Below are 26,664 nucleotides of genomic sequence, written 5' to 3' on the forward strand. Positions count from 1 at the left end.
CTCTGGGCATGAGCAGAATGCTCTTTTATTTACCAACGCACAACCAATGTGGAATTTCTGCCCTCATTATGCTCTCCCCACCCCCTCCACAAAATACAATTCTGGGAAAGGGCTAAAGAGTCCAAAAGCTCATGCTGGTTTCTACAGCAAAATCACTCCCTGCAGAAAAAGGGATACTTACCAAACGTCAAAATGTTAAGATGCGTAATATTTAGACCAGGGGGCGTTGAACATGTGGCCCGCGGGCCAAACCAGCCCCCTAAAGTCTTTAATCAGGCCCGCAGGGCTCTCTTCTCTCCCCCCTCCCCAAGTTTTCCTTGCAACTTTGTTTCAATGGAGATTTAAATTGGATTTATATCCCACCCTCCACTCCGAAGAGTCTCAGAGCAGCTCGCAATCTCCTTTACCTTCCTCTACCACAACAGACACCCTGTGAGGTAGTTGAAGATATTGGATTTATATCCCGCCCTCCATTCCGAAGAGTCTCAGAGCAGCTCACAATCTCCTTTACCTTCCCCCCCCCCACAACAGACACCCTGTGAAGTAGGTGGGGCTGAGAGAGCTCTTACAGCAGCTGCCCTTTCAAGGACAACTCTACAAGAGCTATGGCTGACCCAAGGCCATTCCAGCAGTTGCAAGTGGAGGAGCAGGGTATCAAACCCGGTTCTCTCAGATAAGAGTCCATACACTTAACCACGACACCATACTGGCTCTCTTAAGGGGTCTCTGTGGTCAGCCAGAATGTGGGAAGGGGGTGGGAAAGAAAAGCATAGGCTTTAAAAGCCAAGGCACTTCCATGTGTCAGCACTGTGTTAACTGGCCAAGTTTCAAACCCCATGTGACCTGGGATGGAAAGACGATGTCAGCTCAGCTCCCTTCCTTACAGCCAAGGAAGTACCTCTTTGTAGGATGTCTCCCTCCGAGACATTCACAAACCGGGTCATCTTCTGTCAGAGATCTCTCAGGTCCACCTACCTCACAGGCATTGTTCCCTCTAAGCTGGCGTGAGCGAGCTCGGGTTTTTTTAGCCTCCAGCTCACGCATTTTCGTCTTAGGAAAAACTGACCCAGAGCAACCTAATGTATGCGGTAGGTCAAAACTTTTAAGGCCGGTGGCTCACAGATTAGAATTTTTGTTCACAAGACTCCACAGCTTAGCAGGAGTATTGCTCACAGGGTGGGGGAGGAAGGTAAAGGAGATTGTGAGACACTTCAAGGGCAGGTGAACATCTCTCCCCCCCCTAAGTGCATCAGTCAGACATCGGAAACCCTGGACGTTCTCTCATCCTCTGAGCTTCGCTGCAAAAACCCAAGTTGGCATCAGACTGAAGGTCTCCAACACCATGTCTTACGAACTCTGGCCCCACCCACATCCCTGCAGGCCTTCGAAGCAGTGTCCGGACACCAGTTTAGTCAGTCCAGGGATAGGTTTGGGAGCACTCAGTGCTGTCGGACTGCTATTCCTCGGTGCCTGCGGATCTGACCTCTCCCTGACAGAAAGACAACCCAGAAATTCAGACAAGCTTCTGAGATCCAGAATACCAAGAGCAAAGGTCATGAGGTAATGATGGAACTTTCTGTCCGGGGCAGGGATGCTCTGTATTCTTGGTCCGGGGAGGGGGGGGGGGACACAGTGGGAGGGCTTCTAGTGTCCTGGCCCTGCTGGTGGAGCTCCTGCTGACACCTGGGGTTTTTTGGCCACTGTGTGCCACAGAGTGTTGGACTGGAAGGGCTGTTGGCCTGATCCAGCATGGCTTCTCTTATGTTCTTATGGAGCAGAGGTCCATCAGTGGCTATTAGCCACAGGGAATAGATGAAACTCTCTGTCTGGGGCAAGTGATGTTCTGTCTTTTTGGTGCTTGGGGGGCGGCACAGTGGGAGTGCTTCTAGTGCCCTGCCTCGTTGATGGACCTCCTGATGGCACCTGGGGTTTTTTGGCCACTATGTGACACAGAGTGCTGGACTGGATGGGCCATTGGCCTGAACCAACACGGCTTCTCTCATGTTCTTCTGTATGTTCTTACGACCAGAATTATTCTAAATTGACGAAAGTGATTAAGGACAGACAAAAGGAAATGCTACTTTACACAGAGAATGATTAAAACGTGGAATTCTCTGCCGCAGGATGTAGAGACGGCCACAGGAATAGACAGCCCGAATAGAGGATTAGACAATCAATGGTTACTAGTCGTGGCGACTGAGGGGAACTCCATGTTCAGAGGTATGAAGCCTCTGAACCCCAGAGCCAGGAGGCAACATCAAGGGATGGCCTCAGCCTCTAAGCCCTGTTGTTGGCCCTCCAGAGGAACTGGTTGGCCACTGTGTGAGACAGGATGCTGGACTAGATGGACCCTCACTGGTCTGACCCAGCAGGGCTCTTCTGATGTTCTTATGAAGGCCTCAGCCTCTGTGCCCTGTTGTTGGCCCTCCAGAGGAACTGGTTGGCCACTGTGTGAGGCAGGAGGCTGGACTAGATGGACCCTCACTGGTCTGACCCAGCAGGGCTCTTCTGATGTTCTTATGAAGGCCTCAGCCTCTGTGCCCTGTTGTTGGCCCTCCAGAGGAACTGGTTGGCCACTGTGTGAGGCAGGAGGCTGGACTAGATGGACCCTCACTGGTCTGACCCAGCAGGGCTCTTCTGATGTTCTTATGAAGGCCTCAGCCTCTGTGCCCTGTTGTTGGCCCTCCAGAGGAACTGGTTGGCCACTGTGTGAGACAGGAGGCTGGATTAGATGGGCCCTCACTGGTCTGACCCAGCAGGGCTCTTCTGATGTTCTTATGAAGGCCTCAGCCTCTAAGCCCTGTTGTTGGCCTTCCAGAGGAACTGGTTGGCCACTGTGTGAGACAGGAGGCTGGACTATTGGTCTGATCCAGTAGCGCTTTTCTTGACTTCTTATGAATAACTTATAATTAAGATTCAGAAGTTCCGTTTAGCAAATCTGGGGAAACACGCAGCCGTGAAAGTATAACTGCAGGCATTTAAGTATTCAGAATTGCAGCCGGTGACTAAATAAGGCGTGCTTTTGTTCCGTGCTTTTAAGGAGCAAACCTTACCAAAACACACGCGCAGAAAAACCTGCCAATGCCCTGCAAAAGTCAAACCGCGACACATCTTTATGCAAGCCAGCCCTCTTTTATAGAGAAAACACAGCCTATTAAAAGAGAGCATCCCATTTCAGAGGAACGGGGAATTAGGAATGGAAAAGTCATCACTGTCTCAGCATCTAGGGTTGAGAAGACAGCAACAGCACAAGAGCCTGGGTCGAGTTGACACAGGACAAGGAGGGGCTGTGGCTCAATGGAAGAGGCTCTGCTTGGCATGCAGGAGGTCCCAGGTTCAATCCCCGGCATCTCCACTTAAAAAGGACCAGGCAGGAGGTGATGGGAAAGACCTTTGCGTGAGATGCTGGAGAGCCCCTGCCAGTCTGAGTAGGTCTTTCTTGGTATAAGGCAGCACCGCTCACAAGGACTGGCATAATGTTGTGGGAAAGACAGCTTTCTGTGGCACTGCAAGCCCTTTCAAGACACAGGAGCAAGAGAAGATCTATAACGCAGCAACGTTGAAAGCAAAAGAACGTTCACACAGCCGTACTTACGCTGCTTTGGGTGGATTTCCCTGCAGCCACAGGACTCCCTGCCTTTTCCTCTGTCTCCATGGTGTCCCTAGGAAAAGAAAACAGAACAGCCTTCTTTGCATCATGGGCTGGATCAGACTGTTCTCCAAGTTCTGGAAAGCTGCAGAAGACCTGAGTGGTAATCCGAAGACACCTAGCCACTTCTTAGGCCTAGCCCTTCCACAACGCCTGGCCCCACTGATGGACCTCCTGATGGCACCTGGGGGTTTTTTGGCCACTGTGTGACACAGAATGTTGGAATGGAGGGGCCACTGGCCTGATCCAACATAGCTTCTCTTATGTTCTTATGTCTGGGGCAGTGATATTCTGTATTCTTGGTGCTTGGAGAAGGGTAACAGTGGGAGAGGTTCTAGTGTCCTGGCCCCACTGATGGACCTCTTGGTGGCACCTGGATTCTTTGGCCACTGTGTGACACACAGAGTGTTGGAGTGGAGGGGCCACTGGCTTCTCTTATGTTCTTATGCGACTCAGAGTGTTGGACAGGAGGGGCCATTGACCTGATCTGGAGAGCCAGTTTGGTGTAGTGGTTAAGTGTGCGGACTCTTATCTGGGAAAACCGGGTTTGATTCCCCACTCCTCCACTTGCACCTGCTGGAATGGTCTTGGGTCAGCCATAGCTCTGGCAGAGGTTGTCCTTGAAAGGGCAGCTGCTGTGAGAGCCCTCTCCAGCCCTGCCCACCTCACAGGGTGTCTGTTGTGGGGGAGGAAGGTAAAGGAGATTGTGAGCCGCTCTGAGACTCTTCCGAGTGGAGGGCGGGATATAAATCCAATATCTTCTTCTTCTTCTGATCCAACATGGCTTCTCTTATGTTCTTATGTGACACAAAGTGTTGGACTGGAGGGGCCATTGGCCTGATCCAACATGGCTTCTCTTATGTTCTTATGTGACACAGAGTGTTGAACTGCAGGGGTCATTGGCATGATCCAACATGGCTTCTCTTATGTTCTTGTGACACGGAGTGTTGGACTGGATGGGCTATTGGCCTGGTCCAACATGGCTTCTCTTATGTGACACAGAGTGTTGGACTGGAGGGGTCATTGGCCTGATCCAACATGGCTTCTCTTATGTACTTATGTGACATGGAGTGTTGGACTGGATGGGCTATTGGCCTGATCCAACAGGGCTTCTCTTATGTTCATATGTGACACAGAGTGTTGGACTAGAGGGACCATTGGCCTGATCCAAGATGGCTTCTCTTACGTTTTTATGTGACACAAAGTGTTGGCCTAGATGGGCCATTGGCCTGCTCCAACATGGCTTCTCTTGTGTTCTTATTTGACACAGAGTGTTGGACTGGATAGGCCATTGGCCTGATCCAACAAGGCTTCTCTTATGTGACACAGAGTGTTGGCGTGGAGGGGCCGCTGGCCTGCTCCAACATGGCTTCTCTTGTGTTCTTATGTGACACAGAGTGTTGGACTGGATGGGCCATTGGCCTGATCCAACAAGGCTTCTCTTATGTTCTTATGTGACACAGAGTGTTGGACTGGATGGGCCATTGGCCTACTCCAACATGGCTTCTCTTATGTTTTTATGTGACACGGAGTGTTGGACTGGATGGGCTATTGGCCTGATCCAACATGGCTTCTCTTATGTTCTTATGTGACACAGAGTGTTGGACTGGAGGGGCCATTGGCCTGATCCAACAAGGCTTCTCTTATGTTCTTATGTGACTCAGAGTATGGACTGGATGGGCCATTGGCCTGCTCCAACATGGCTTCTCTTATGTTTTTATGTGACACGGAGTGTTGGACTGAATGGGCTATTGGCCTGATCCAACATGGCTTCTCTTATGTTCTTATGTGACTCAGAGTGTTGGACTGGAGGGGCCATTGGCCTGATCCAACATGGCTTCTCTTATGTTCTTATGTGACTCAGAGTGTTGGACTGGAGGGGCCATTGGCCTGATCCAACATGGCTTCTCTTATGTTCTTATGTGACTCAGAGTATGGACTGGATGGGCCATTGGCCTGATCCAACATGGCTTCTCTTATGTTTTTATGTGACACGGAGTGTTGGACTGAATGGGCTATTGGCCTGATCCAACATGGCTTCTCTTATGTTCTTATGTGACTCAGAGTGTTGGACTGGAGGGGTCATTGGCCTGATCCAACATGGCTTCTCTTATGTTCTTAGGAGACACAGAGTGTTGGACTGGAGGGGCCTTTGGCCTGATCCAACGTGTCCTCTCTTATGTTCTTATGGGACTCAGAGTGTTGGACTGGATGGGCCATTGGCCTGCTCCAACATGGCTTCTCTTATGTTCTTATGTGACACAGAGTGTTGGATTGGAGAGGCCATTGGCCTGATCCAACAAGGCTTCTCTTATGTTCTTATGTGACTCAGAGTGTTGGCCAGGATGGGCCATTGTCCTGATGCAACATGGCTTCTCTTATGTTCTTATGTGACACAGAGTGCTGGACTGGATGGGCCATTGGCCTGCTCCAAGATGGCTTCTCTTATGTTCTTCTGTGACACAGAGTGTTGGACTGGATGGGCCATTGGCCTGCTCCAAGATGGTTTCTCTTATGTTTTTATGTGACACAGTGCTGGACTGGATGGGCCATTGCCCTGATCCAACATGGCTTCTCTTATGTTCTTATGTGACTCAGAGTGTTGGACTGGAGGGGTCATTGGCCTGATCCAACATGGCTTCTCTTATGTTCTTAGGAGACACAGAGTGTTGGACTGGAGGGGCCTTTGGCCGGATCCAACGTGTCCTCTCTTATGTTCTTATGGGACTCAGAGTGTTGGACTGGATGGGCCATTGGCCTGCTCCAACATGGCTTCTCTTATGTTCTTATGTGACACAGAGTGTTGGATTGGAGAGGCCATTGGCCTGATCCAACAAGGCTTCTCTTATGTTCTTATGTGACTCAGAGTGTTGGCCAGGATGGGCCATTGTCCTGATGCAACATGGCTTCTCTTATGTTCTTATGTGACACAGAGTGCTGGACTGGATGGGCCATTGGCCTGCTCCAAGATGGCTTCTCTTATGTTCTTCTGTGACACAGAGTGTTGGACTGGATGGGCCATTGGCCTGCTCCAAGATGGTTTCTCTTATGTTTTTATGTGACACAGTGCTGGACTGGATGGGCCATTGCCCTGATCCAACATGGCTTCTCTTATGTTCTTATGTATAACTGTGGAGCACTTTCTGAATTTAGTCAAAACATAACTTAAGCATAGCGTCGTGCAGAACACAGTATTTTGCATTTATAAGGTGGTTTTCTATCTGTGTTCTCCTATCTCTGACTGCACAGCTTTTCTACCTTCTGGTCCACCTTCAATTTTGGAAAGAGAGGCCGGCTTACCCTTCTTTTTCCACGCTGGGGACAGTCCCCGTGTTAGTCGACCCGGGCACAGAAGCAATAGGGGAGCCCACGGTCCGGAGGTTCTGAATCACAGCGGAGAGGAACTGCTGGCTGGCGCTTTCATACAGGTCGAAGCAGATCTGGTACGCCATGAGCAGGTTGTCCTCCTTCACCAGCTTCTCCAAGATGTCACTCACGGCCTGCGGATCGTCTAAGAAGATGAGGCACTGCGAGAGGGAGAGAAAAGGAGTCAGCAGGTGGGAAGGATGGGCTTCTTAAGACTATGTGCTCTCTCCCCTTGGTGTCGTGGTTAAGTGCATGGACTCTTACCTGGGAGAACGGGGTTTGATTCCCCACTCCTCCACCTGCAGCTGCTGGAATGGCCTTGGGTCAGCCAGAGCTCTCTTAACTGGGAGAACCAGGTTTGATTCCCCACTCCTTCACTTGCAGCTGCTGGAATGGCCTTGGGTCAGCCAGAGCTCTCTTAACTGGGAGAACCAGGTTTGATTCCCCACTCCTCCACTTGCAGCTGCTGGAATGGCCTTGGGTCAGCCAGAGCTCTCTTAACTGAGAGAACTGGGTTTGATTCCCCGCTCCTCCACTTGCAGCTGCTGGAATGGCCTTGGGTCAGCTATAGCTCTCTTAACTGAGAGAACTGGGTTTGATTCCCCGCTCCTCCACTTGCAGCTGCTGGAATGGCCTTGGGTCAGCCAGAGCTCTCTTATCTGGCAGAACCGGGTTTGATTCCCCACTCCTTCACTTGCAGCTGCTGGAATCGCCTTGGGTCAGCCAGAGCTCTCTTAACTGGGAGAACCAGGTTTGATTCCCCGCTCCTCCACCTGCAGCTGCTGGAATGGCCTTGGGTCAGCCAGAGCTCTCTTAACTGAGAGGACTGGGTTTGATTCCCCGCTCCTCCACTTGCAGCTGCTGGAATGGCCTTGGGTCAGCCAGAGCTCTCTTAACTGAGAGAACTGGGTTTGATTCCCCGCTCCTCCACCTGCAGCTGCTGGAATGGCCTTGGGTCAGCCAGAGCTCTCTTAACTGAGAGAACTGGGTTTGATTCCCCGCTCCTCCACCTGCAGCTGCTGGAATGGCCTTGGGTCAGCCAGAGCTCTCTTAACTGAGAGAACTGGGTTTGATTCCCCGCTCCTCCACTTGCAGCTGCTGGAATGGCCTTGGGTCAGCTATAGCTCTCTTAACTGAGAGAACTGGGTTTGATTCCCCACTCCTCCACCTGCAGCTGCTGAAATAGCCTTGGGTCAGCCATAACTCTCAGAGAGCTGTCCTTGAAAGGGCAGCTTCTGTCAGAGCTCTCTCAGCCCCATCCACCTCACAGGGTGTCTGTCTCCTGAGAGACAATTTGGTGTAGTGGTTAAGTGCGCGGACGCTTATCTGGAAGAACCGGGTTTGATTCCCCACTCCTTCACCTGCAGCTGCTGGAATGGGCTTGGGTCAGCCATAGCTCTCGCAAGAGTTGTCCTTGAAAGGGCAGCTTCTGGCAGAGCTCTCTCAGCCCCACCCACCTCACAGGGTGTCTGTTGTGGGGGAAGGAGATTGTCAGCAGCTCTGAGACTCTGATTCTGAGAGAAGGGTGGGGTATAAATCTACGGTCTTCTTCTTCCTTCCTGCCTCAGGGTTCATCAGAACTAGATACAGGCATGTTTCATCTGCTATCATAGCACAAATTTGTCTTATTAAAATTTAAAACTTCTACTCTTTCTATTTGGTGTAGTGGTTAAGCATGTAGGCTCTTATCTGGGAGAACCATGTCTACTTCCCCATTCCTCCACTTGCACCTGCTGGAATGGCCTTGGTTCAGCCATAGCTCTCGCAAGAGTTGTCCTTGAAAGGGCAGCTTCTGGGAGAGCTCTCTCAGCCTCACCCACCTCACAGGGTGTCTGTCGTGGGGAAGGAGATTGCAAGCCGCTCTGAGACTCTGATTCCGAGAGAAGGGCAGGGTATAAATCTACGGTCTTCTTCTTCTTCATCCCGTTCTGCCTCAGGGTTCATCAGAACTAGATACAGGCATGTTTCATCTGCTATCATAGCACAAGCTTGTCTTATTAAAATTTAAATCCTCTATTCCTTCTATTCAGTTTGGTGTAGTGGTTAAGCATGCAGGCTCTTATCTGGAAGAACCGTGTCTGATTCCCCAATCCTCCACTTGCACCTGCTGGAATGGCCTTGTGTCAGCCACAGCTCTCACAAGAGTTGTCCTTGAAAGGGCAGCTTCTGGGAGAGCTCTCTCAGCCTCACCCACCTCACAGGGTGTCTGTTGTGGGGAGGAGAAGGGAAAGGAAAGGAGATCTGTGAGCCACTCTGAGACTCCTCTGGCTAGCAAAGAGTGGGGTATAAATCCAATCTCATCTTCTTCTGCACCTTGACATGGATTGCCCAGGCTAGCTCGATTTCATCAGATTTTGTAAGCTAAGCAAGAAGAAGAAGACTGCAGATTTATACCCCGCCCTTCTCCCCGAATCAGAGACTCAGAGCGGCTCACAATCTCCTCTATCTTCTCCCCCCCAAAACAGACACCCTGTGAGGTGGGTGGGGCTAAGAGGGCTCTCACAGCAGTTGCCCTTTCAAGGACACCTTCTGCCAGAGCTCTGGCTGACCCAGGCCATTCCAGCAGCTGCAAGTGGAGGAGTGGGGAATCAAACCCGGTTCTCCCAGATAAGAGTCCAAGCACTTAACCACTACACCAGACTGGCTCTCAGGAGACAGACACCATGTGAGGTGGGTGGGGCTGTGAGGGCTCTCCCAGCAGCTGCCCTTTCAAGGACAACCTCTGCCAGAGCTATGGCTGACCAAAGGCCATGCCAGCAGGTGCAAGTGGAGAAGAGGGGAATCAAACCCCATTCTCCCAGATAAGAGTCCGCGCACTTAAGCACCACACCAGACTGGCTCTCAGGTTAGTGCTTGGAAGGGAGACCACCAAGGAAGCCCAGGGTTGCTACACAGAGGCAGGTGATGGCAAACCACCTCTGAATGCCTCTTGCGTTGAAAACCCAATGGAGTCCTCCTAAGCCTCTTGTTACTGGACAGCCCTCTCCAACACCAAATTGTGTGACTGGATACCAATCCTAAGCACACAGAAGTCCTCTGAAATCATCAGGGCTTCCCCCTGGCTAACAGATTCAGACCTATCAGGATGGCAAGGAATTGGATGGGAGACCTCAAAGAATACCAGGGCTGGGAGGCAGTGGCAGGCTATATCAAGCCACTTCTCTGAATGTCCTCCAGGCCCCAGCAGGAGTTGGCAGAGGTTGCCATGACTTCCAGGCATGGGGGCACACCAAAAATAATGCAAAAAAAAAAAAAGATGGGTCACCATGTTAGTCTGTTTGTAGGAGGAGAAAAGAGCAAAGAATCCAGGAGCACCTTAAAGACCACCAACACTGGGAACGAGGAGGAGGAGGAAGAGGAGGAGAAAGAAGATGAAGAAGAGGAGTAGGAGAAAGAAGAGGAAAAAGAGGAGGAGGAGAAAGAGGAAGAAGAAGAGGAAGAGGAAGAAGAGAAGGAAAAAGAAGATGAAGAAGAGGAGGAGGAGGAGAAAGAAGAGGAGGAGGAGAAAGAAAAGGAGGAGGAGAAAGAGGAAGAAGAGAAGGAGGAAGAGGAAGAAGAGTAGGAGGAAGAGAAGGAAAAAGAAGAGGAAGAAGAAGAGGAGGAAGAGAAAAAAGAGGAAGACGAGGAGGAGGAGGAGGAAGAGATGGAAAAAGAAGAGGAAGAAGAAGAGGAAGAAGAGAAAGAAGATGAAGAAGAGGAGGAGGAGGAGAAAGAGGAAGAAGAAGAGGAGGAAGAGGAGGAAGAGAAGAAAAAAGAAGAGGAGGAAGAGAAAGAAGAGGATGAGGAGAAAGAAGAGGAAGAGGAGGAGAAAGAAGAGTAAGAAGAAGAGGAGGAGAAAGAAGAGGAAGAAGAAAAGGAAGATGAGGAGGAGGAGGAGAAAGAAGAGGAGGAGGACAAAGAAAAAGAGGAGGAGGAAGAGGAGGAGGAGAAAGAAGAGGAGGAGAAAGAAGAGGAAGAAGAAGAGGAGAAAGAAGAGGAAGAAGAGGAGAAAGAAGAGGAAGAAGAGGAGAAAGAAGAGGAAGAAAAAGAGGAGGAGGAAGAGGAGGACAAGGAGATGATGATATTGGATTTATATCCCGCTCTCCACTCAGAATCTCAGAGACTCAGAGCGGCTCACAATCTCCTTTACCTTCCTCCCCCACAACAGACACCCTCTATACAGCAGCTGCTCTTCCAAGGACAACGTCTGCCAGAGCTCTGGCTGACCCAAGGCCATCCCAGCAGGTGCAAGTGGAGGAGGGGGGAATCAAACCTGTTCTCCCAGGTAAGAGTCTGCGCACTTCACCACTACACCAAACTGGCTCTCTCTATACCAAACTGGCTCTCTAGAAGTGAGAAGTGTCTCCCAAAAGCTCACCCCCTGCCACGAATTGTGTTAACGATGCTACTGTCAAGAGTGCCTCTTGCCATGATTCTGGAAGGGAGGGGACCATGCTTGTGTGTAACTTGTAACAACCTTTGGGACCCGCTTTGCAACTATTTCTTCGCTCTCATACACTGGTCTGTTACGCCTGCAACTTTTTATGTATCTTTCCACCCTGAGAGCCGAGCTCCTAGCTCTCCAAGGCCCCTGGCGTAATCAGTTCACAGAGACTTTCAAGTGTTTCATTTTCTGCTGGACAAAGGGGGGCATAGTTAACTGAGAAAGGGGGGGGTGTGTGGAACGTATGATTGGTAGATTTGGGTGCTTTGGCTTTCGAAACGTGTAACGGATGGACCCAAGGTGGGATGAGGTCTTTGCCTTCGGTTTCAGCAAAGACCCGCCAGTCTGAAATGTCTTTGCTAATTCTAAACGAAATCCTTTCATGAAACGAAGGAGGGCTGATTGGTGAAGAACCCGCAGAACTTGACAGCTGCAGGACTCCTGCTGCATTCGGACCTAGTATATGAACCAGATTCATTTGGGAGGGACGGTGGCTCAGTGGTAGAGCATCTGCCTGGTAAGCAGAAGGTCCCAGGTTCAGTCCCCAGCATCTCCAACTAAAAAGGGTCCAGGCAAGTAGGTGTGAAAGACCTCAGCTTGAGACCCTGGAGAGCCATGAATGGGGCTGTGGCTCAGTGGTAGAGCATCTGCTTGATAAGCAGAAGGTCCCAGGTTCAGTCCCCGGCATCTCCAACTAAAAAGGGTCCAGGCAAGTAGGTGTGAAAGACCTCAGCTGGAGACCCTGGAGAGCCATGAATGGGGCTGTGGCTCAGTGGTAGAGCATCTGCTTGGTAAGCAGAAGGTCCCAGGTTCAGTCCCCGGCATCTCCAACTAAAAAGGGTCCAGGCAAGTAGGTGTGAAAGACCTCAGCTTGAGACCCTGGAGAGCCATGAATGGGGCTGTGGCTCAGTGGTAGAGCATCTGCTTGATAAGCAGAAGGTCCCAGGTTTAGTCCCCAGCATCTCCAACTAAAAAGGGTCCAGGCAAGTAGGTGTGAAAGACCTCAGCTGGAGACCCTGGAGAGCCATGAATGGGGCTGTGGCTCAGTGGTAGAGCATCTGCTTGGTAAGCAGAAGGTCCCAGGTTCAGTCCCCAGCATCTCCAACTAAAAAGGGTCCAGGCAAGTAGGTGTAAAAGACCTCAGCTGGAGACCCTGGAGAGCCATGAATGCAGCTGTGGCTCAGTGTTAGAGCATCTGCTTGGGAAGCAGAAGGTCCCAGGTTCAATCCCCGGCATCTCCAAAAAAGGGTCCAGGCAAATAGCTGTGAAAAACCTCAGCTTGAGACCCTGGAGAGCCGCTGCCAGTCTGAGAAGACAATACTGACTTTGATGGACCAAGAGTCTGATTCAGTGTAAGGCAGCTTCATATGTTCATATATGTTCATCACAAGTCTTCCCCAGCGTTTTACCAGCATGCGGGCTGAAGTCCCACCTGGCACACGTTGATGAAGTCAGGCTTCTCCAGGTTCATGTAGATTTTGACCAGAACTCGCAGCACCTGGTTGCGGAATTGCTTATTCTGCATCAACGACATGCAGAGCTTTAAGGTGTAGGCCAGCATCCCAGGAACATCGTTCTGCATACACACAGGGGGGGGGGGGGAACAAAAAGGAGAGAAGACTTACATTGTTTCAAATGCTTTTTCCAGTTCTGAGACATTTAGCAAACTTTCAGTTCAGGAGCATGGGATGTTAACAGTGAGTTCTATTGCACCTTTTACCTTTAAAATCTGCCGTTTGTAACTTGCCTTGAGCCAAAAAGTAAAAACAGGCTATCTTTCAAAAATTTGAAAAAAAAAAAAACTACCTCTGAAGAAGTGTGCATGCACACATAAGAACATAAGAGAAGCCATGTTGGATCAGGCCAACGGCCCATCAAGTGCAACACTCTGTGTCACACAGTGGCAAAAAATGTTATATACACACATACACTGTGGCTAATAGCCACTGATGGACCTCTGCTCCATATTTTTATCTAAACCCCTCTTGAAGGTGGCTATACTTGTGGCCGCCACCACCTCCTGTGGCAGTGAATTCCACATGTTAATCACCCTTTGGGTGAAGAAGTACTTCCTTTTATCCGTTTTAACCTGTCTGCTCAGCAATTTCATCGAATGCCCACGAGTTCTTGTATTGTGAGAAAGGGCCACACACCCCTGACATCACCATCGTTTCACACAGGGCTTCTTGAAGAAAAGACCTGACACAAACTCATTTGCCTATTAGGCCACACACCCCTGACATCACCATCATTTCACACAGGGCTTCTTGAAGAAAAGACCTGACACAAACTCATTTGCCTAGTAGGCCACACACCCCTGACATCACCATCATTTCACACAGGGCTTCTTGAAGAAAAGACCTGACACAAACTCATTTGCCTATTAGGCCACACACCCCTGACATCACCATCATTTCACACAGGGCTTCTTGAAGAAAAGACCTGACACAAACTCATTTGCCCATTAGGCCACACACCCCTGACATCATCGTTGTTTCACACAGGGCTTCTTGTTGAAAAGACCTGACACAAACTCATTTGCCTATTACGCCACACACCCTGACATCACCATCGTTTCACACAGGGCTTCTTGAAGAAAAGACCTGACACAAACTCATTTGCCCATTAGGCCACACACCCCTGACATCATCGTTGTTTCACACAGGGCTTCTTGTTGAAAAGACCTGACACAAACTCATTTGCCTATTACGCCACACACCCTGACATCACCATCGTTTCACACAGGGCTTCTTGAAGAAAAGACCTGACACACACTCATTTGCCTAGTAGGCCACACACCCCTGACATCACCATCGTTTCACACAGGGCTTCTTGAAGAAAAGACCTGACACAAACTCATTTGCCTAGTAGGCACACACCCCTGACATCACCGTCCTTTCACACAGGGCTTCTTGAAGAAAAGACCTGACACAAACTCATTTGCCTAGTAGGCCACACACCCCTGACATCACCGTCCTTTCACACAGGGCTTCTTGTAGAAAAGACCTGACACAAACTCATTTGCCTAGTAGGCCACACACCCCTGACATCACCGTCCTTTCACACAGGGCTTCTTGTTGAAAAGACCTGACACAAACTCATTTGCCTATTAGGCCACACACCCCTGACATCACCATCATTTCACACAGGGCTTCTTGTAGAAAAGACCTGACACAAACTCATTTGCCTATTAGGCCACACACCCCTGACATCACCATCATTTCACACAGGGCTTCTTGAAGAAAAGACCTGACACAAACTCATTTGCCTATTAGGCCACACACCCCTGACATCACCATCATTTCACACAGGGCTTCTTGAAGAAAAGACCTGACACAAACTCATTTGCCTATTAGGCTACACACCCCTGACATCATCGTCCTTTCACACAGGGCTTCTTGAAGAAAAGACCTGACACAAACTCATTTGCCTAGTAGGCCACACACCCCTGACATCACCATCGTTTCACACAGGGCTTCTTGAAGAAAAGACCTGACACAAACTCATTTGCCTAGTAGGCCACACACCCCTGACATCACCGTCCTTTCACACAGGGCTTCTTGAAGAAAAGACCTGACACAAACTCATTTGCCTAGTAGGCCACCCACCCCTGACGCCAAGCCAGGCGGAACTGCGTTCCTGCTGAAAAAGAGTCCTGCAAAAGCCTATACCCCGAATTAAACTTGCTGGTCTTAAAGTTGCCACCACACTCAAACTTTGTTCAGACGAACAGTCACCCCACCTGAATCCCACCTTTTGAAGTTTAGTGAAATACAATTCAGAGGAGTTCAGTGAAATATAAAGGATGCAATGGAGAAAAGAGTCCACAACCAGGTAGCAATGGAGGCAAGCAAATCCCATCAAACCAGCTTCCTGCAACGATATCCAAAGCAACACACCACGAATGCAGTCCAGCTTACTTCAGTTTGCAGTGAATTCTGCCCTCAAGGACAAAATGCGCTGCAAATCTCTGGAAGGGATGTGGATAACTTTTGAGAGCTGGTGCAGCACAGGAGATAAAGACCACGAGCCTGAAAGTCCACGGTCCCAAACCCAGAACTCACAGGGAGGTTGGAGGCAAGCCACACCCAAGAGCATCCCACCCAACCGGCTCTCTTGACAATAATGCTACTGACCTGTAAGTCAAAGCTGTTAGCAGGGATCACCAAACAAACTACACAAAGCGCTGGATGCTTGAAAAAGAGCCACATAAAGCCGACTGTTGCTTAATTCTCAAAGACATACAATGTTGTTCTCTTATTATTGTGCTGTACGGATCTGAAAGCAGGCCTGCACGCTTCATCGCTCCTACATGACTTTGCAGCTCAACTGGACTTATTGTAACCAGGTTTATGTACTATTATTGGCTTCATTTACACCCCAAGTTTTCTCCACAATGGGAACTCAAAAGTGGATTGCAACATTCTCCAGTTCTCCATTTTTATCCTCACAGCTGGGTTGTGCATTTGGCATAACAGAACAGATACCCCCAAAAATAACTTTGAACATAAGAGAAACCATGTTGGATCAGGCCAATGGCCCCTCCAGTCCAACACTCTGTGTCACATAAGAACATAAGAGAAGCCATGTTGGATCAGGCAGTGGCCCCTCCAGTCCAACTCTGTGTCACACAGTGGCCAAAAGAACCAGGTGCCATCAGGGGGTCCATCGGTGGGGCCAGGACATTAGAAGCCCTCCCACTGTAACCCCCCCCCCTCCCAAGCACCAAGAAGACAGAGCATCACTGCTCCGGACATAAGAACATAAGAGAGGCCATATTGGATCAGGCCAATGGCCCATCCAGTCCAACACTCTGTGTCACATAAGAACATAAGAGAAGCCCTGTTGGATCAGGCCAGTGGCCCCTCCAGTCCAACACTCTGTGTCACATAAGAGAAGCCCTGTTGGATCAGGCCAGTGGCCCCTCCAGTCCAACACTCTGTGTCACATAAGAACATAAGAGAAGCCATGTTGGATCAGGCCAATGGCCCATCCAGTCCAACACTCTGTGACACGCAGTGGCCAAAAGAATCAGGAGGTCCATCAGTGGAGCCAGGACACTAGGAGCCCTCCCACTATTGCCTCTGCCAAGCACCAAAAACACAGAGCATCACTTGCCCCAGACAGAGAGTCCCAACAAAACACTGTGGCTAATCACCACTGATGGACCTCTGCTCCATAGGTTTATCCAAACCCCTCTTGAAGCTGGCTATGCTTGTAGCCGCCACCACCTCCTGTGGCAGTGAATTCCACGTGTTAATCACCCTTTGGGTGAAGAAGGACTTCCTTTTATCCGTTCTAACACGACTGCTCAGCAATACTCAAAATACTTTTAACAGCATAACAGTATTAAAAAAAAATACATTGCAACATACACTTCCAGTGATTAAAATCCATCCCAAAAAGTACATTTCATATAAAAAGCCTATGTCTAAGAACAACTGCTTCTGCTAAAAATTTAGCTACCGCATTAGTGGTTTCTGTGAAAGTATCATTAAGCAAATATCAAACTGTCAGAATAGGTCAGAATATAAGGGTAGAGGTTTGTTACAAGATTGTGTGTGTAACTGGCAATCGAACATAATATGGGAAATTGAGTCAATCTCAGTAGTGGGCCAAATGCAGAGTCTTTCCTGTAAGAGAATGTTATGAAATCTACCTCACAGCACGTTAGAGGGGAAGAGATTCAGCTGCGCTAATGTAAAGGCTCTGATGGTCAGGGTGGCTGATATTACGGAGGTATTGGGCCATTGGGCCATACTGAATTGAGAGGTTAAGGTGAGCTTGTGAATAAATACGAGGGTGAGATGGACAGAAATTGTGAAATCAGCAATTTCACTGAGTGTCCACAAGTTCTTGTATTGTGAGAAAGGGAGAAAAGGACTTCTTTCTCTACCTTCTCTATCCCAGGCATAATCTTGTAAACCTCTATCATGTCACCCCTCATTCAATGTTTCCCCAAGCTAAAGAGCCCCAAGCATTTTGACCTTTCTTCATAGGGAAAAAGGGGGTTCCAACCCTTGAATCATTCCAGTCCACGGGTGGCCAAACTGTGGCTCTTTCGCACATATCGTGTGGCTCTCAAAGTCCCCATCACCCTGTTGGTCAGCTTGGAGAAGACATTTGTCTCTTTAAATCAAGCCGAGTCAGCCGGCAGCTTGGAGAAGGCATTTAAAGTTAAAGTTGCTTTCTTTCAACCTCTCCTCCCCCCCAATCTATCTGCCTTCCCTTCCTTCCTGTCTTGCGGCTCTCAAACGTCTGACCTTCACGTCTCAAGCCACTGGTATTTATTCTATGCGGCTCTTACGTTAAGCAAGTTTGGCCACCCCTGGTCTAATCCTTTCGACTTGAGATGCTTGGGATCGAACCCGGGACCTTTAGCTTGCAAAGTCCATCTCCGAGACCTGGCCCCTCCTCGATGGCTAAACGTCAAGTTCCGTGCCTTTGCTTACCGATTCTAAAATGGTTTTCTCGAAGATATCCAGCCTGCGCGTCTCCAGGGCAATCCCAATGGCTTGCTTGTACTTGTGGTCGTCTAAGCAGCGCTGGAACATCTTGTTCACAATCCCCTCCAGCCTCGGATCCACGGCCTTCTTGGCTCCCTCAGCCAGATCTGCATTTTCCACGCATTGTTTGGTGTAGTGGTCGATACACTTTGCTGGGGAGGGGGGGGGGGGGGACGGGAAAGCACATTGCTCTCAACAGAAGCGTCACCGACAATCACAGCATCAAATCTGCAAGACATCCTGAGTGCAAAATGAAAACAACAACAAAATGCCCCCTTTGCCAAGTCTAAAATCCTGCCAGCCAAGGAAACCTTTTAATGATTGCAACTTGAGTGTATGCTTTGAAGGTGTTTGCATGATACCGATAGATACGGGAATTGTCTTGTTTGGTGTAGTGGTTTGGTGTAGAGAGCCAGTTTGGTGTAGTGGTTAAGTGTGCGGACTCTTATCTGGGAGAACCGGGTTTGATTCCCCACTCCTCCACTTGCACCTGCTGGAATGGCCCTCGGTCAGTTTGGTGTAGTAGTTAAGTGTGCAGACTCTTATATGGAAGAACCGGGTTTGATTCCCCACTCCTCCACTTGCAGCTGCTGGAATGGCCCTGGGTCAGTTTGGTGTAGTGCTTAAGTGTGCAGACTCTTACCTGGGAGAACTGGGTTTGATTCCCCACTCCTCCACTTGCACCTGCTGGAATGGCCATGGGTCAGTTTGGTGTAGTGGTTAAGTGTATGGACTCTTATCTGGGAGAACCGGGTTTGATTCCCCATTCCTCCACTTGCATCTGCTGGAATGGCCTTGGGTCAGCCATAGCTCTCACAGAGGTTGTCCTTGAAAGGGTCAGTTTGGTGTAGTGGTTAACTGTGCAGACTCTTATCTGGGAGAACCGGGTTTGATTCCCCACTCCTTCACTTGCAGCTGCTGGAATGGCCTTGGGTCAGCCATAGCTCTCGCAGAGGTTGTCCTTGAAAGGGCCAGTTTGGTGTAGTGGTTACGTGCGCAGACTCTCATCTGGGAGAACCGGGTTTGATTCTGCACTTCTCCACTTGCACCTGCTGGAATGGCCATGCGTTAGCCATAGCTATCGCAGAGGTTGTCCTTGAAAGGGCAGCTGCTGTGAGAGCCATCTCAGCCCCATCCACCTCACAGGGTGTCTCTTGTGGGGGGAGAAGATATGGGAGATTGTAAGCTGCTCTGAGTCTCTGATTCAGAGAGAACGGAGGGGTATAAATCTGCAATTCTTCTTCTTCTTTGCAAGAACTTGGAAGTGGGATCATAGACCATACTGGGATAGAGACGGTAGAGAAAGAAGGACTTTTCTCCTTTCTCACAATACGAGAACTCATGGACATTCAATGATATTGCTGAGCAGTCGGGTTAGAACGGATAAAAGGAAGTCCTTCTTTATCCAAAGGGTGATTAACATGTGGAATTCACTGCCACAGGAAGTGGCAGCAGCATATGGAGCAGAGGTCCATCAGCGGCTATTAGCCACACGGTATTGTTGGAACTCTCTGTCTTGGGCAGGGATGCTCTGTATTCTTGGTGCTTTGTGGGGCAACAGTGGGAGGGCTTCTAGCATCCTGCCCCCATTGGTGGTCCTCCTGATGGCACCTGGGTGTGACACAGAGTGTTGGACTGGAGGGCCATTGGCCTGATCAAAGATGGCTTCTCTCTTATGTTCTTATGACCTCTAGTTGGAGATTGAATGCTTAAAGTAAGAGAGATGTTTGAACTGTTAAGAATGTAACGGGAACCCTGCTGAATCTAAGTAACAGCCCAGGTAGTCCAGAATCCTATCTGATACGGTGGACCACCTGTTCCTCTGGATGGCTAAAGGCCGTCCCCCGATGTTGCCTTCTGGCTCTGAGATTCCCCTCAGTCACCATGGCTAGTAGACCTATCCTCCATGAATCTATCTAATCCCCTTTTAAGGCTGTTTATTCCTGGGACCATCACCACATCCTCGAGCTGTGAATTCTACATTTTAATCGCTCTCTGTGTAAAACAGTATTTCCCTTTTTTTTGTCCTGAAGTTCATGCCCATCATAGAATCACAGAATCCTAGAGTTGGAAGGGATCTCCAGGGTCATCTAGTCCAACTCCCTGCACAGTGCAGGAAACTCACAAACGCCTCCCCCTAAATTCACAGGATCTTCATTGCTGTCAGATGGGCATCTAGCCTCTGCTTAAAAACCTCCAAGGAAGAAGATGATGATATTGGATTTATATCCCGCCCTCCACTCCGAAGAGTCTCAGAGTGGCTCACAATCTCCTTTCCCTTCCTCCCTCACAACAGACACCCTGTGAGGTGCGTGGGGCTGGAGAGGACTCTCACAGCAGCTGCCCTTTCAAGGACAACCTCTGCCAGAGCTATGGCTGACCCAAGGCCATGCTAGCAGGTGCAAGCGGAGGAGTGGGGAATCAAACCCGGTTCTCCCAGATAAGAGAGCTATGGCTGACCCAAGGCCATTCCAGCAGCTGCAAATGGAGGAGTGGGGAATCAAACCCGATTCTCCCAGATAAGAGAGCTATGGCTGACCCAAGGCCATTCCAGCAGCTGCAAATGGAGGAGTGGGGAATCAAACCCGATTCTCCCAGATAAGAGAGCTATGGCTGACCCAAGGCCATTCCAGCAGGTGCAAGCGGAAGAGTGGGGAATCAAACCCGGTTCTCCCAGATAAGAGAGCTATGGCTGACCCAAGGTCATGCTAGCAGCTGCAAGTGGAGGAGTGGGGAATCAAACCTGGTTCTCAAAGATAAGAGTCCACACACGTAACCACTACACCAAACTGGCTCTCCGTAGCCCCCCACCTCCTTTTTTTTTTTTAATAAATATTTTTATGTTTTATTGACTCTTGTACAATTGGCCATTACAGCATTAGCCCACCACCTCCTGAAGAAGCCTGTTCCACTGAGAAACTGCTCTAACGGTCAGGAAGTTCTTCCTAATGTTGAGCCGGAAACTCTTCTGATTCAATTTCAACCCACTGGTTCTGGTCAGACTTTCCGGGGCCACAGCTTCATTGGATGCCCTGGAGTTCTAGTACTTGAGACAGGGAGGAAATTTCTCTTTGTCAACCCTCTCCACCCTGGGCATCGTTTTAAATTTCTATCACGCCACCCACCCCACCCCAGTCGTGTCTTTGCTAAACTCAAAAGTTCCGGTTCACAGCGCTCAGACTTACCGATGATGGTCTCCACGTATTCAGAGTTGTCGTTGACGTTGAAGAGGTTGCCAGCTCCCAGGGCATAGTTGAGCGATTCCTCAAAGGCCCCCAGGTGATAAAAGACCTTCGAGGCCACCAAAGCGGCAAACTCACGACTCCGGAAGCCCACATCCTCATACAGGATTTCACTGCAGGGAAAGGTGAAGGGGGGGGGGGGGAGTGAATCTCAGCCTGTGGTTTCCTCTTTCCGATAAAAACCAGGTTTAATATTTCAGCCCAACTAGTATCTCTTAGAAGAAGAAGAAGAAAATATTGGATTTTTATCCCGCCCTCCACTCCGAAGAGTCTCAGAGCGGCTTACAATCTCCTTTCCCTTCTTCCCCCACAACAAACACCTTGTGAGGTAGATGAAGATATTGGATTTATATCCCGCCCTCCACTCTGAAGAGTCTCAGAGCGGCTTGCAATCTCCTTTACCTTCCTCCCCCACAACAGGCACCCTGTGAGGTAGATGAAGATATTGTATTTATATCCCGCCCTCCACTCTGAAGAGTCTCAGAGCGGCTCACAATCTCCTTTCGCTTCCTCCCCCACAACAGACACCCTTTGAGGAGATGAAGATATTGGATTTATATGCTGCCCTCCACTCTGAAGAGTCTCAGAGCGGCTCACCATCTCCTTTCCCTTCCTCCCCCACAACAGACACCCTGTGAGGTGGGTGGGGCTGGAGAGGACTCTCACAGCAGCTGCCCTTTCAAGGAGAACCTCTGCCAGAGCTCTGGCTGACTCAAGGCCATGCCAGTAGGTGCAAGTGGAGGAGTGGGGAATCAAACCCGGTTCTCCCAGATAAGAGTCCGCGCACTTAACCACTACACCAACCTGGCTCTCAAAGCATTGCTAGCTCAGCAGCTGCCCTTTCAAGGACAACCTCTGCCAGAGCTCTGGCTGACCCAAGGCCATTCCAGCAGATGCAAGTGGAGGAGTGGGGAATCAAACCCGGTTCTCCCAGATAAGAGAGCTCTGGCTGACCCAAGGCCATTCCAGCAGGTGCAAGGGGAGGAGTGGGGAATCAAACCCGGTTCTCCCAGATAAGAGAGCTCTGGCTGACCCAAGGCCATTCCAGCAGGTGCAAGGGGAGGAGTGGGGAATCAAACCCGGTTCTCCCAGATAAGAGAGCTCTGGCTGACCCAAGGCCATTGCAGCAGGTGCAAGTGGAGGAGTGGGGGAATCAAACCCGGTTCTCCCAGATAAGAGCCTGCACACTTAACCACTACACCAAACTGGCTCTTAACTGCGGGACCTGCAGTTCCCAGCCACTGAATATCATCAGCTTGTCACTTCATTGACTACTCTACCCCGAGGGAAAACAACGTTTCTCTTACATTTTGTCTACAGACTCGGAAATCTCAGCCCAGAAGTCGTTGACAACGGCATTCAGTTTGTGAAGAGCAAATTCCTAGAGACAGAGAGAGAGAATGAGGATATCAGAGAATGCTACAGATCAAAAAGGCATTGGATTTATATTCCGCCCTCCACTCTGAAGAGTCTCAGAGCGGCTCACAATCTCCTCTACCTTCCTCCCCCACAACAGACACCCTGTGAGGTAGATGAAGATATTGGATTTATATCCCACCCTCCACTCCGAAGAGTCTCAGAGCTGTTCACAATCTCTTTTATCTTCCTCCCCCACAACAGACACCCTGTGAGGAGGCTGCGGCTGAGAGAGCTCTGACAGAAGCTGCCCTTTGAGGACAGAGTCTCAGAGCAGCTTACAATCTCCTTTATCTTCCTCCCCCACAACAAACACCCTCTGAGATGGGTGGGGCTGAGAAAGCTCTGACAGAAGCTGCCCTTTCAAGGACTGCTCTGCGAGAGCAATGGCTGACCCAAGGCCATTCCAGCAGGTGCAAGTGGAGGAGTGGGGAACCAACCCCGGTTCTCCCAGAGAAGAGTCCATGCACTTAACCACTACACCAAACTGGCTCTTTCTATTGTATTTATACCCTGCCATTCACTCTGAATCTCAGAGTGCCTCACAATCTCCATTATCTTCTTCCCCTACAACAGACACCCTGTGAGGTGGGTGGGGCTGAGAGGGCTCTCACAGCAGCTGCCCTTCCAAGGACAACTCTGCCAGAGCTATGGCTGACCCAAGGCCATTCCAGCAGCTGCAAGTGGAGGAGTGGGGGGGATCAAACCCGGTTCTCCCAGATAGGAGTCTGCGCACTTAACCACTACACCAAACTGGCTTTCCACACCAAACTGGCTTTGAAGAAGAAACCTCGGTCTCTCAGAGTCACGGAGACCGAGGTTTATTCTTCAAAGCGTAGCATTTGCTTTATCTCCATCAGAAGAGACGAAGAGCCCTGTCAACATTTTCCTAATCGATAATCCTTACTCGAAAGGAATCCACCACCTAGCTCTATATTTCACAGACTAGAAGATACACCTTTGCCTTTAATGAATCCATGCCCTCCCAGACATCCTCTCGTTCACAGCCTGGCACAGGTCTTGCAAACTGAGGGCCTCTGTGGGCTTCCTTGACAAGCCCTCTCCTGTTGCATCATCACTTTTCCTTCTGCCTTCCGCTTTTCCTAGCATGACGGACGTCTCCAGGGGACCGTTGCCATCTCACGACGTGCAACAGCTTCTATTTAGTAATTCTAGCTTCCAGAAAGAATTCAGATGCGATTTCATCTAGAAACCGCTTATTTGTCCTTTTGACAGTCGTTAGCTCATGGAGCTCAGCAAAAAGATCTCTCTCCTTGCCCCTTCTCAGCAGAGGGAAAGCCCTTCTGTCTCAAAAGTGCTGCTGCCCCCCAACGGAAACACCAATTAACGTCGACTGCGGGGTGACATGAGAGAGGTTTACAAGATGATGCATGGGATGGAGAAAGTAGAGAAAGATGTCCTTTTCTCCCTTTCTCACAATACAAGAACTCGTGGGCGTTCGATGAAATTGCTGAGCAGACAGGTTAAAACGGATAAAAAGGAAGTACTTCTTCACCCAAAGGGTGATTAACACGTGGAATTCACTGCCACAGGAGGTGGTGGCAGCTACAAGCATAGACAGCTTCAAGAGGGGGTTAGATAAAAATATGGAGCAGAGGTCCATCAGTGGCTATTAGCCACAGTGTGTGTGTATATATATATGTGTGTGTGTGTGTGTAATTTTTTTGGCCACTGTGTGACACAGAGTGTTGGACTGGAGGGCCATTGGCCTGATCCAACATGGCTTCTCTTATGTTCTTATGTGACACAGAGTGTTGGACTGGAGGGGCCACTGGCCTGATCCAACATGGCTTCTCTTATGTTCTTATGTGACACAGAATGTTGGACTGGACGGGCCATTGGCCTGATCCAACATGGCTTCTCTTATATTCTTACGTGACACAGAGTATTGGACTGGAGGGGCCACTGGCCTGATCAACATGGCTTCTCTTCTGTTCTTATGTGACACAGAGTGTTGGACTGGAGGGGCCATTGGCCTGATCCAACATGGCTTCTCTTATGTTCTTATGTGACACAGAGTGTTGGACTGGATGGGCCATTGGCCTGATCCAACATGGTTTCTCTTATGTTCTTACAACCAAGCCACTTACTTTTAACAGGAATTCTCAGAATTATATCACTGTCACATCGACATGAAGGGCCAGAAACAATCTGTTTTCATTCCTTCTGCCTCAGCCAGTTGTTCAAAAGTGAAATTAGTAGTGTCCTTTTAAAGTCCCCATCCTCAGCCTTCAAACCTTTGCATCTGATTTTTCTCTGGAGTCAAAAGGAAAGCTTACACATTTACCTTGAGTTCTGGCTCTTCCTCATCCAGAAGTGAAATAATCCCAGCTACAAAAAAAAAAAAATTCAAGTATTAAAACGCACATACAGAAAGAGAATGGACACAGGACTTCTGTTACGAAACCAATCACAAAATCAGGTAGAAGAAGAAGACTGAAGAAGACTGCAGATTTATACCCCGCCCTTCTCTTTGAATCAGAGACTCAGAGCGGCTTACAATCTCCTATATCTTCTCCCCCCACAACAGACACCTTGTGAGGTAGATGGGGCTCAGAGAGCTCTGACAAAAGCTGCCCTTTTCAAGGACAACCCCTGCGGTAGCTATGGCTGACCCAAGCAGGAGTGGGGAATCAAACCCGGTTCTCCCGATAAGAATCTGCACACTTAACCACAACACCATTTAATACCTGTAATTGAGATTGTTTGGTTTTATTATGTCTATTAGCTGCCCTGAGTCCTTTTTGGACTGGGCGGGATGTAAATCGAAGGTAAATAAATAAAATATATAAATACATCAAACTGTCTCTCAAAAGCTGGTTCTGTTAAAAAGTTCTGTATTAAAGGTTGGTTCTGTAATACTGTTATCAAACAGACATGTTGCCACTTTAGCTCCAGGATGAGAAGAACACACCAACTAGACAAGCCACCGACCAGAAACGCTACTTTTCGCAGAATCCCTGCAATAAAAGGAAGTTCTGTAGGTCATCTAGTCCAACCACCTGCTTGGTACTTTGACAGGTAAGGTCAATCCCGTTTGAAAAACTCCAGTTATGGAGAGCTCCACCCTCTCGCAGGTAACTAGTTCCGTTGTCAAATTTCTGCCACTGACTGTCAAGCAGCTTCTTCCTAAACAAAATCGACTAAATCAACTGGAGAGCCAGTGTGGTGTAGTGGTTAAGTGCGCGGACTCTTATCTGGGAGAACCGGGTTTGATTCCCCACTCCTCCACTTGCAGCTGCTGGAACGGCCTTGGGTCAGCCAGAGCTCTGGCAGGGGTTGTCCTTGAAAGGGCAGCTGCTGTGAGAGCCCTCTCAGCCCCACCCACCTCACAGGCTGTCTGTTGTGGGGGAGGAAGAGAAAGGAGATTGTGAGCTGCTCTGAGACGCTTCAGAGGGGAGGGCGGGATATAAATCCAATATCTTCATCTACCTCACAGGATGTCTGTTGTGGGGGAGGAAGGAAAAGGAGATTGTGAGCCGCTCTGAGACTCTTCAGAGTGGAGGGCGGGATATAAATCCAATATCTTCATCTACCTCACAGGATGTCTGTTGTGGGGGAGGAAGGAAAAGGAGATTGTGAGCCGCTCTGAGACTCTTCAGAGTGGAGGGCGGGATATAAATCCAATATCTTCATCTACCTCACAGGATGTCTGTTGTGGGGGAGGAAGGAAAAGGAGATTGTGAGCCGCTCTGAGACTCTTCAGAGTGGAGGGCGGGATATAAATCCAATATCTTCATCTACCTCACAGGATGTCTGTTGTGGGGGAGGAAGGAAAAGGAGATTGTGAGCCGCTCTGAGACTCTTCAGAGGGGAGGGCGGGATATAAATCCAATATCTTCATCTACCTCACAGGATGTCTGTTGTGGGGGAGGAAGGAAAAGGAGATTGTGAGCCGCTCTGAGACTCTTCAGAGTGGAGGGCGGGATATAAATCCAATATCTTCATCTACCTCACAGGATGTCTGTTGTGGGGGAGGAAGGAAAAGGAGATTGTGAGCCGCTCTGAGACTCTTCGGAGTGGAGGGCGGGATATAAATCC

The 26,664-nt window shown here is 49.5% G+C and overlaps 1 protein-coding gene across 1 annotated transcript in view; it reads right to left on the reverse strand.

Moving 5' to 3' along the window:
• LOC132574479 (26S proteasome non-ATPase regulatory subunit 1-like) overlaps positions 1-24,961 on the reverse strand; it is a gene marked incomplete at its 5' end in the record, with an annotated part of 261,677 nt that extends 236,716 nt beyond the window's left edge. Inside the window, 7 exons of the mRNA XM_060242832.1 lie at positions 3,596-3,662; positions 6,950-7,176; positions 12,871-13,014; positions 17,891-18,096; positions 21,130-21,299; positions 22,494-22,567; positions 24,911-24,961. Of these exons, the coding sequence (XP_060098815.1) occupies positions 3,596-3,662; positions 6,950-7,176; positions 12,871-13,014; positions 17,891-18,096; positions 21,130-21,299; positions 22,494-22,567; positions 24,911-24,961 (939 nt within the window). The remainder of the gene's footprint in view (positions 1-3,595; positions 3,663-6,949; positions 7,177-12,870; positions 13,015-17,890; positions 18,097-21,129; positions 21,300-22,493; positions 22,568-24,910) is intronic.
• Positions 24,962-26,664: the final 1,703 nt, after the last annotated feature.

Source organism: Heteronotia binoei, chromosome 6, assembly GCF_032191835.1.
Source record: "Heteronotia binoei isolate CCM8104 ecotype False Entrance Well chromosome 6, APGP_CSIRO_Hbin_v1, whole genome shotgun sequence".
Taxonomy (NCBI): domain Eukaryota; kingdom Metazoa; phylum Chordata; class Lepidosauria; order Squamata; family Gekkonidae; genus Heteronotia; species Heteronotia binoei.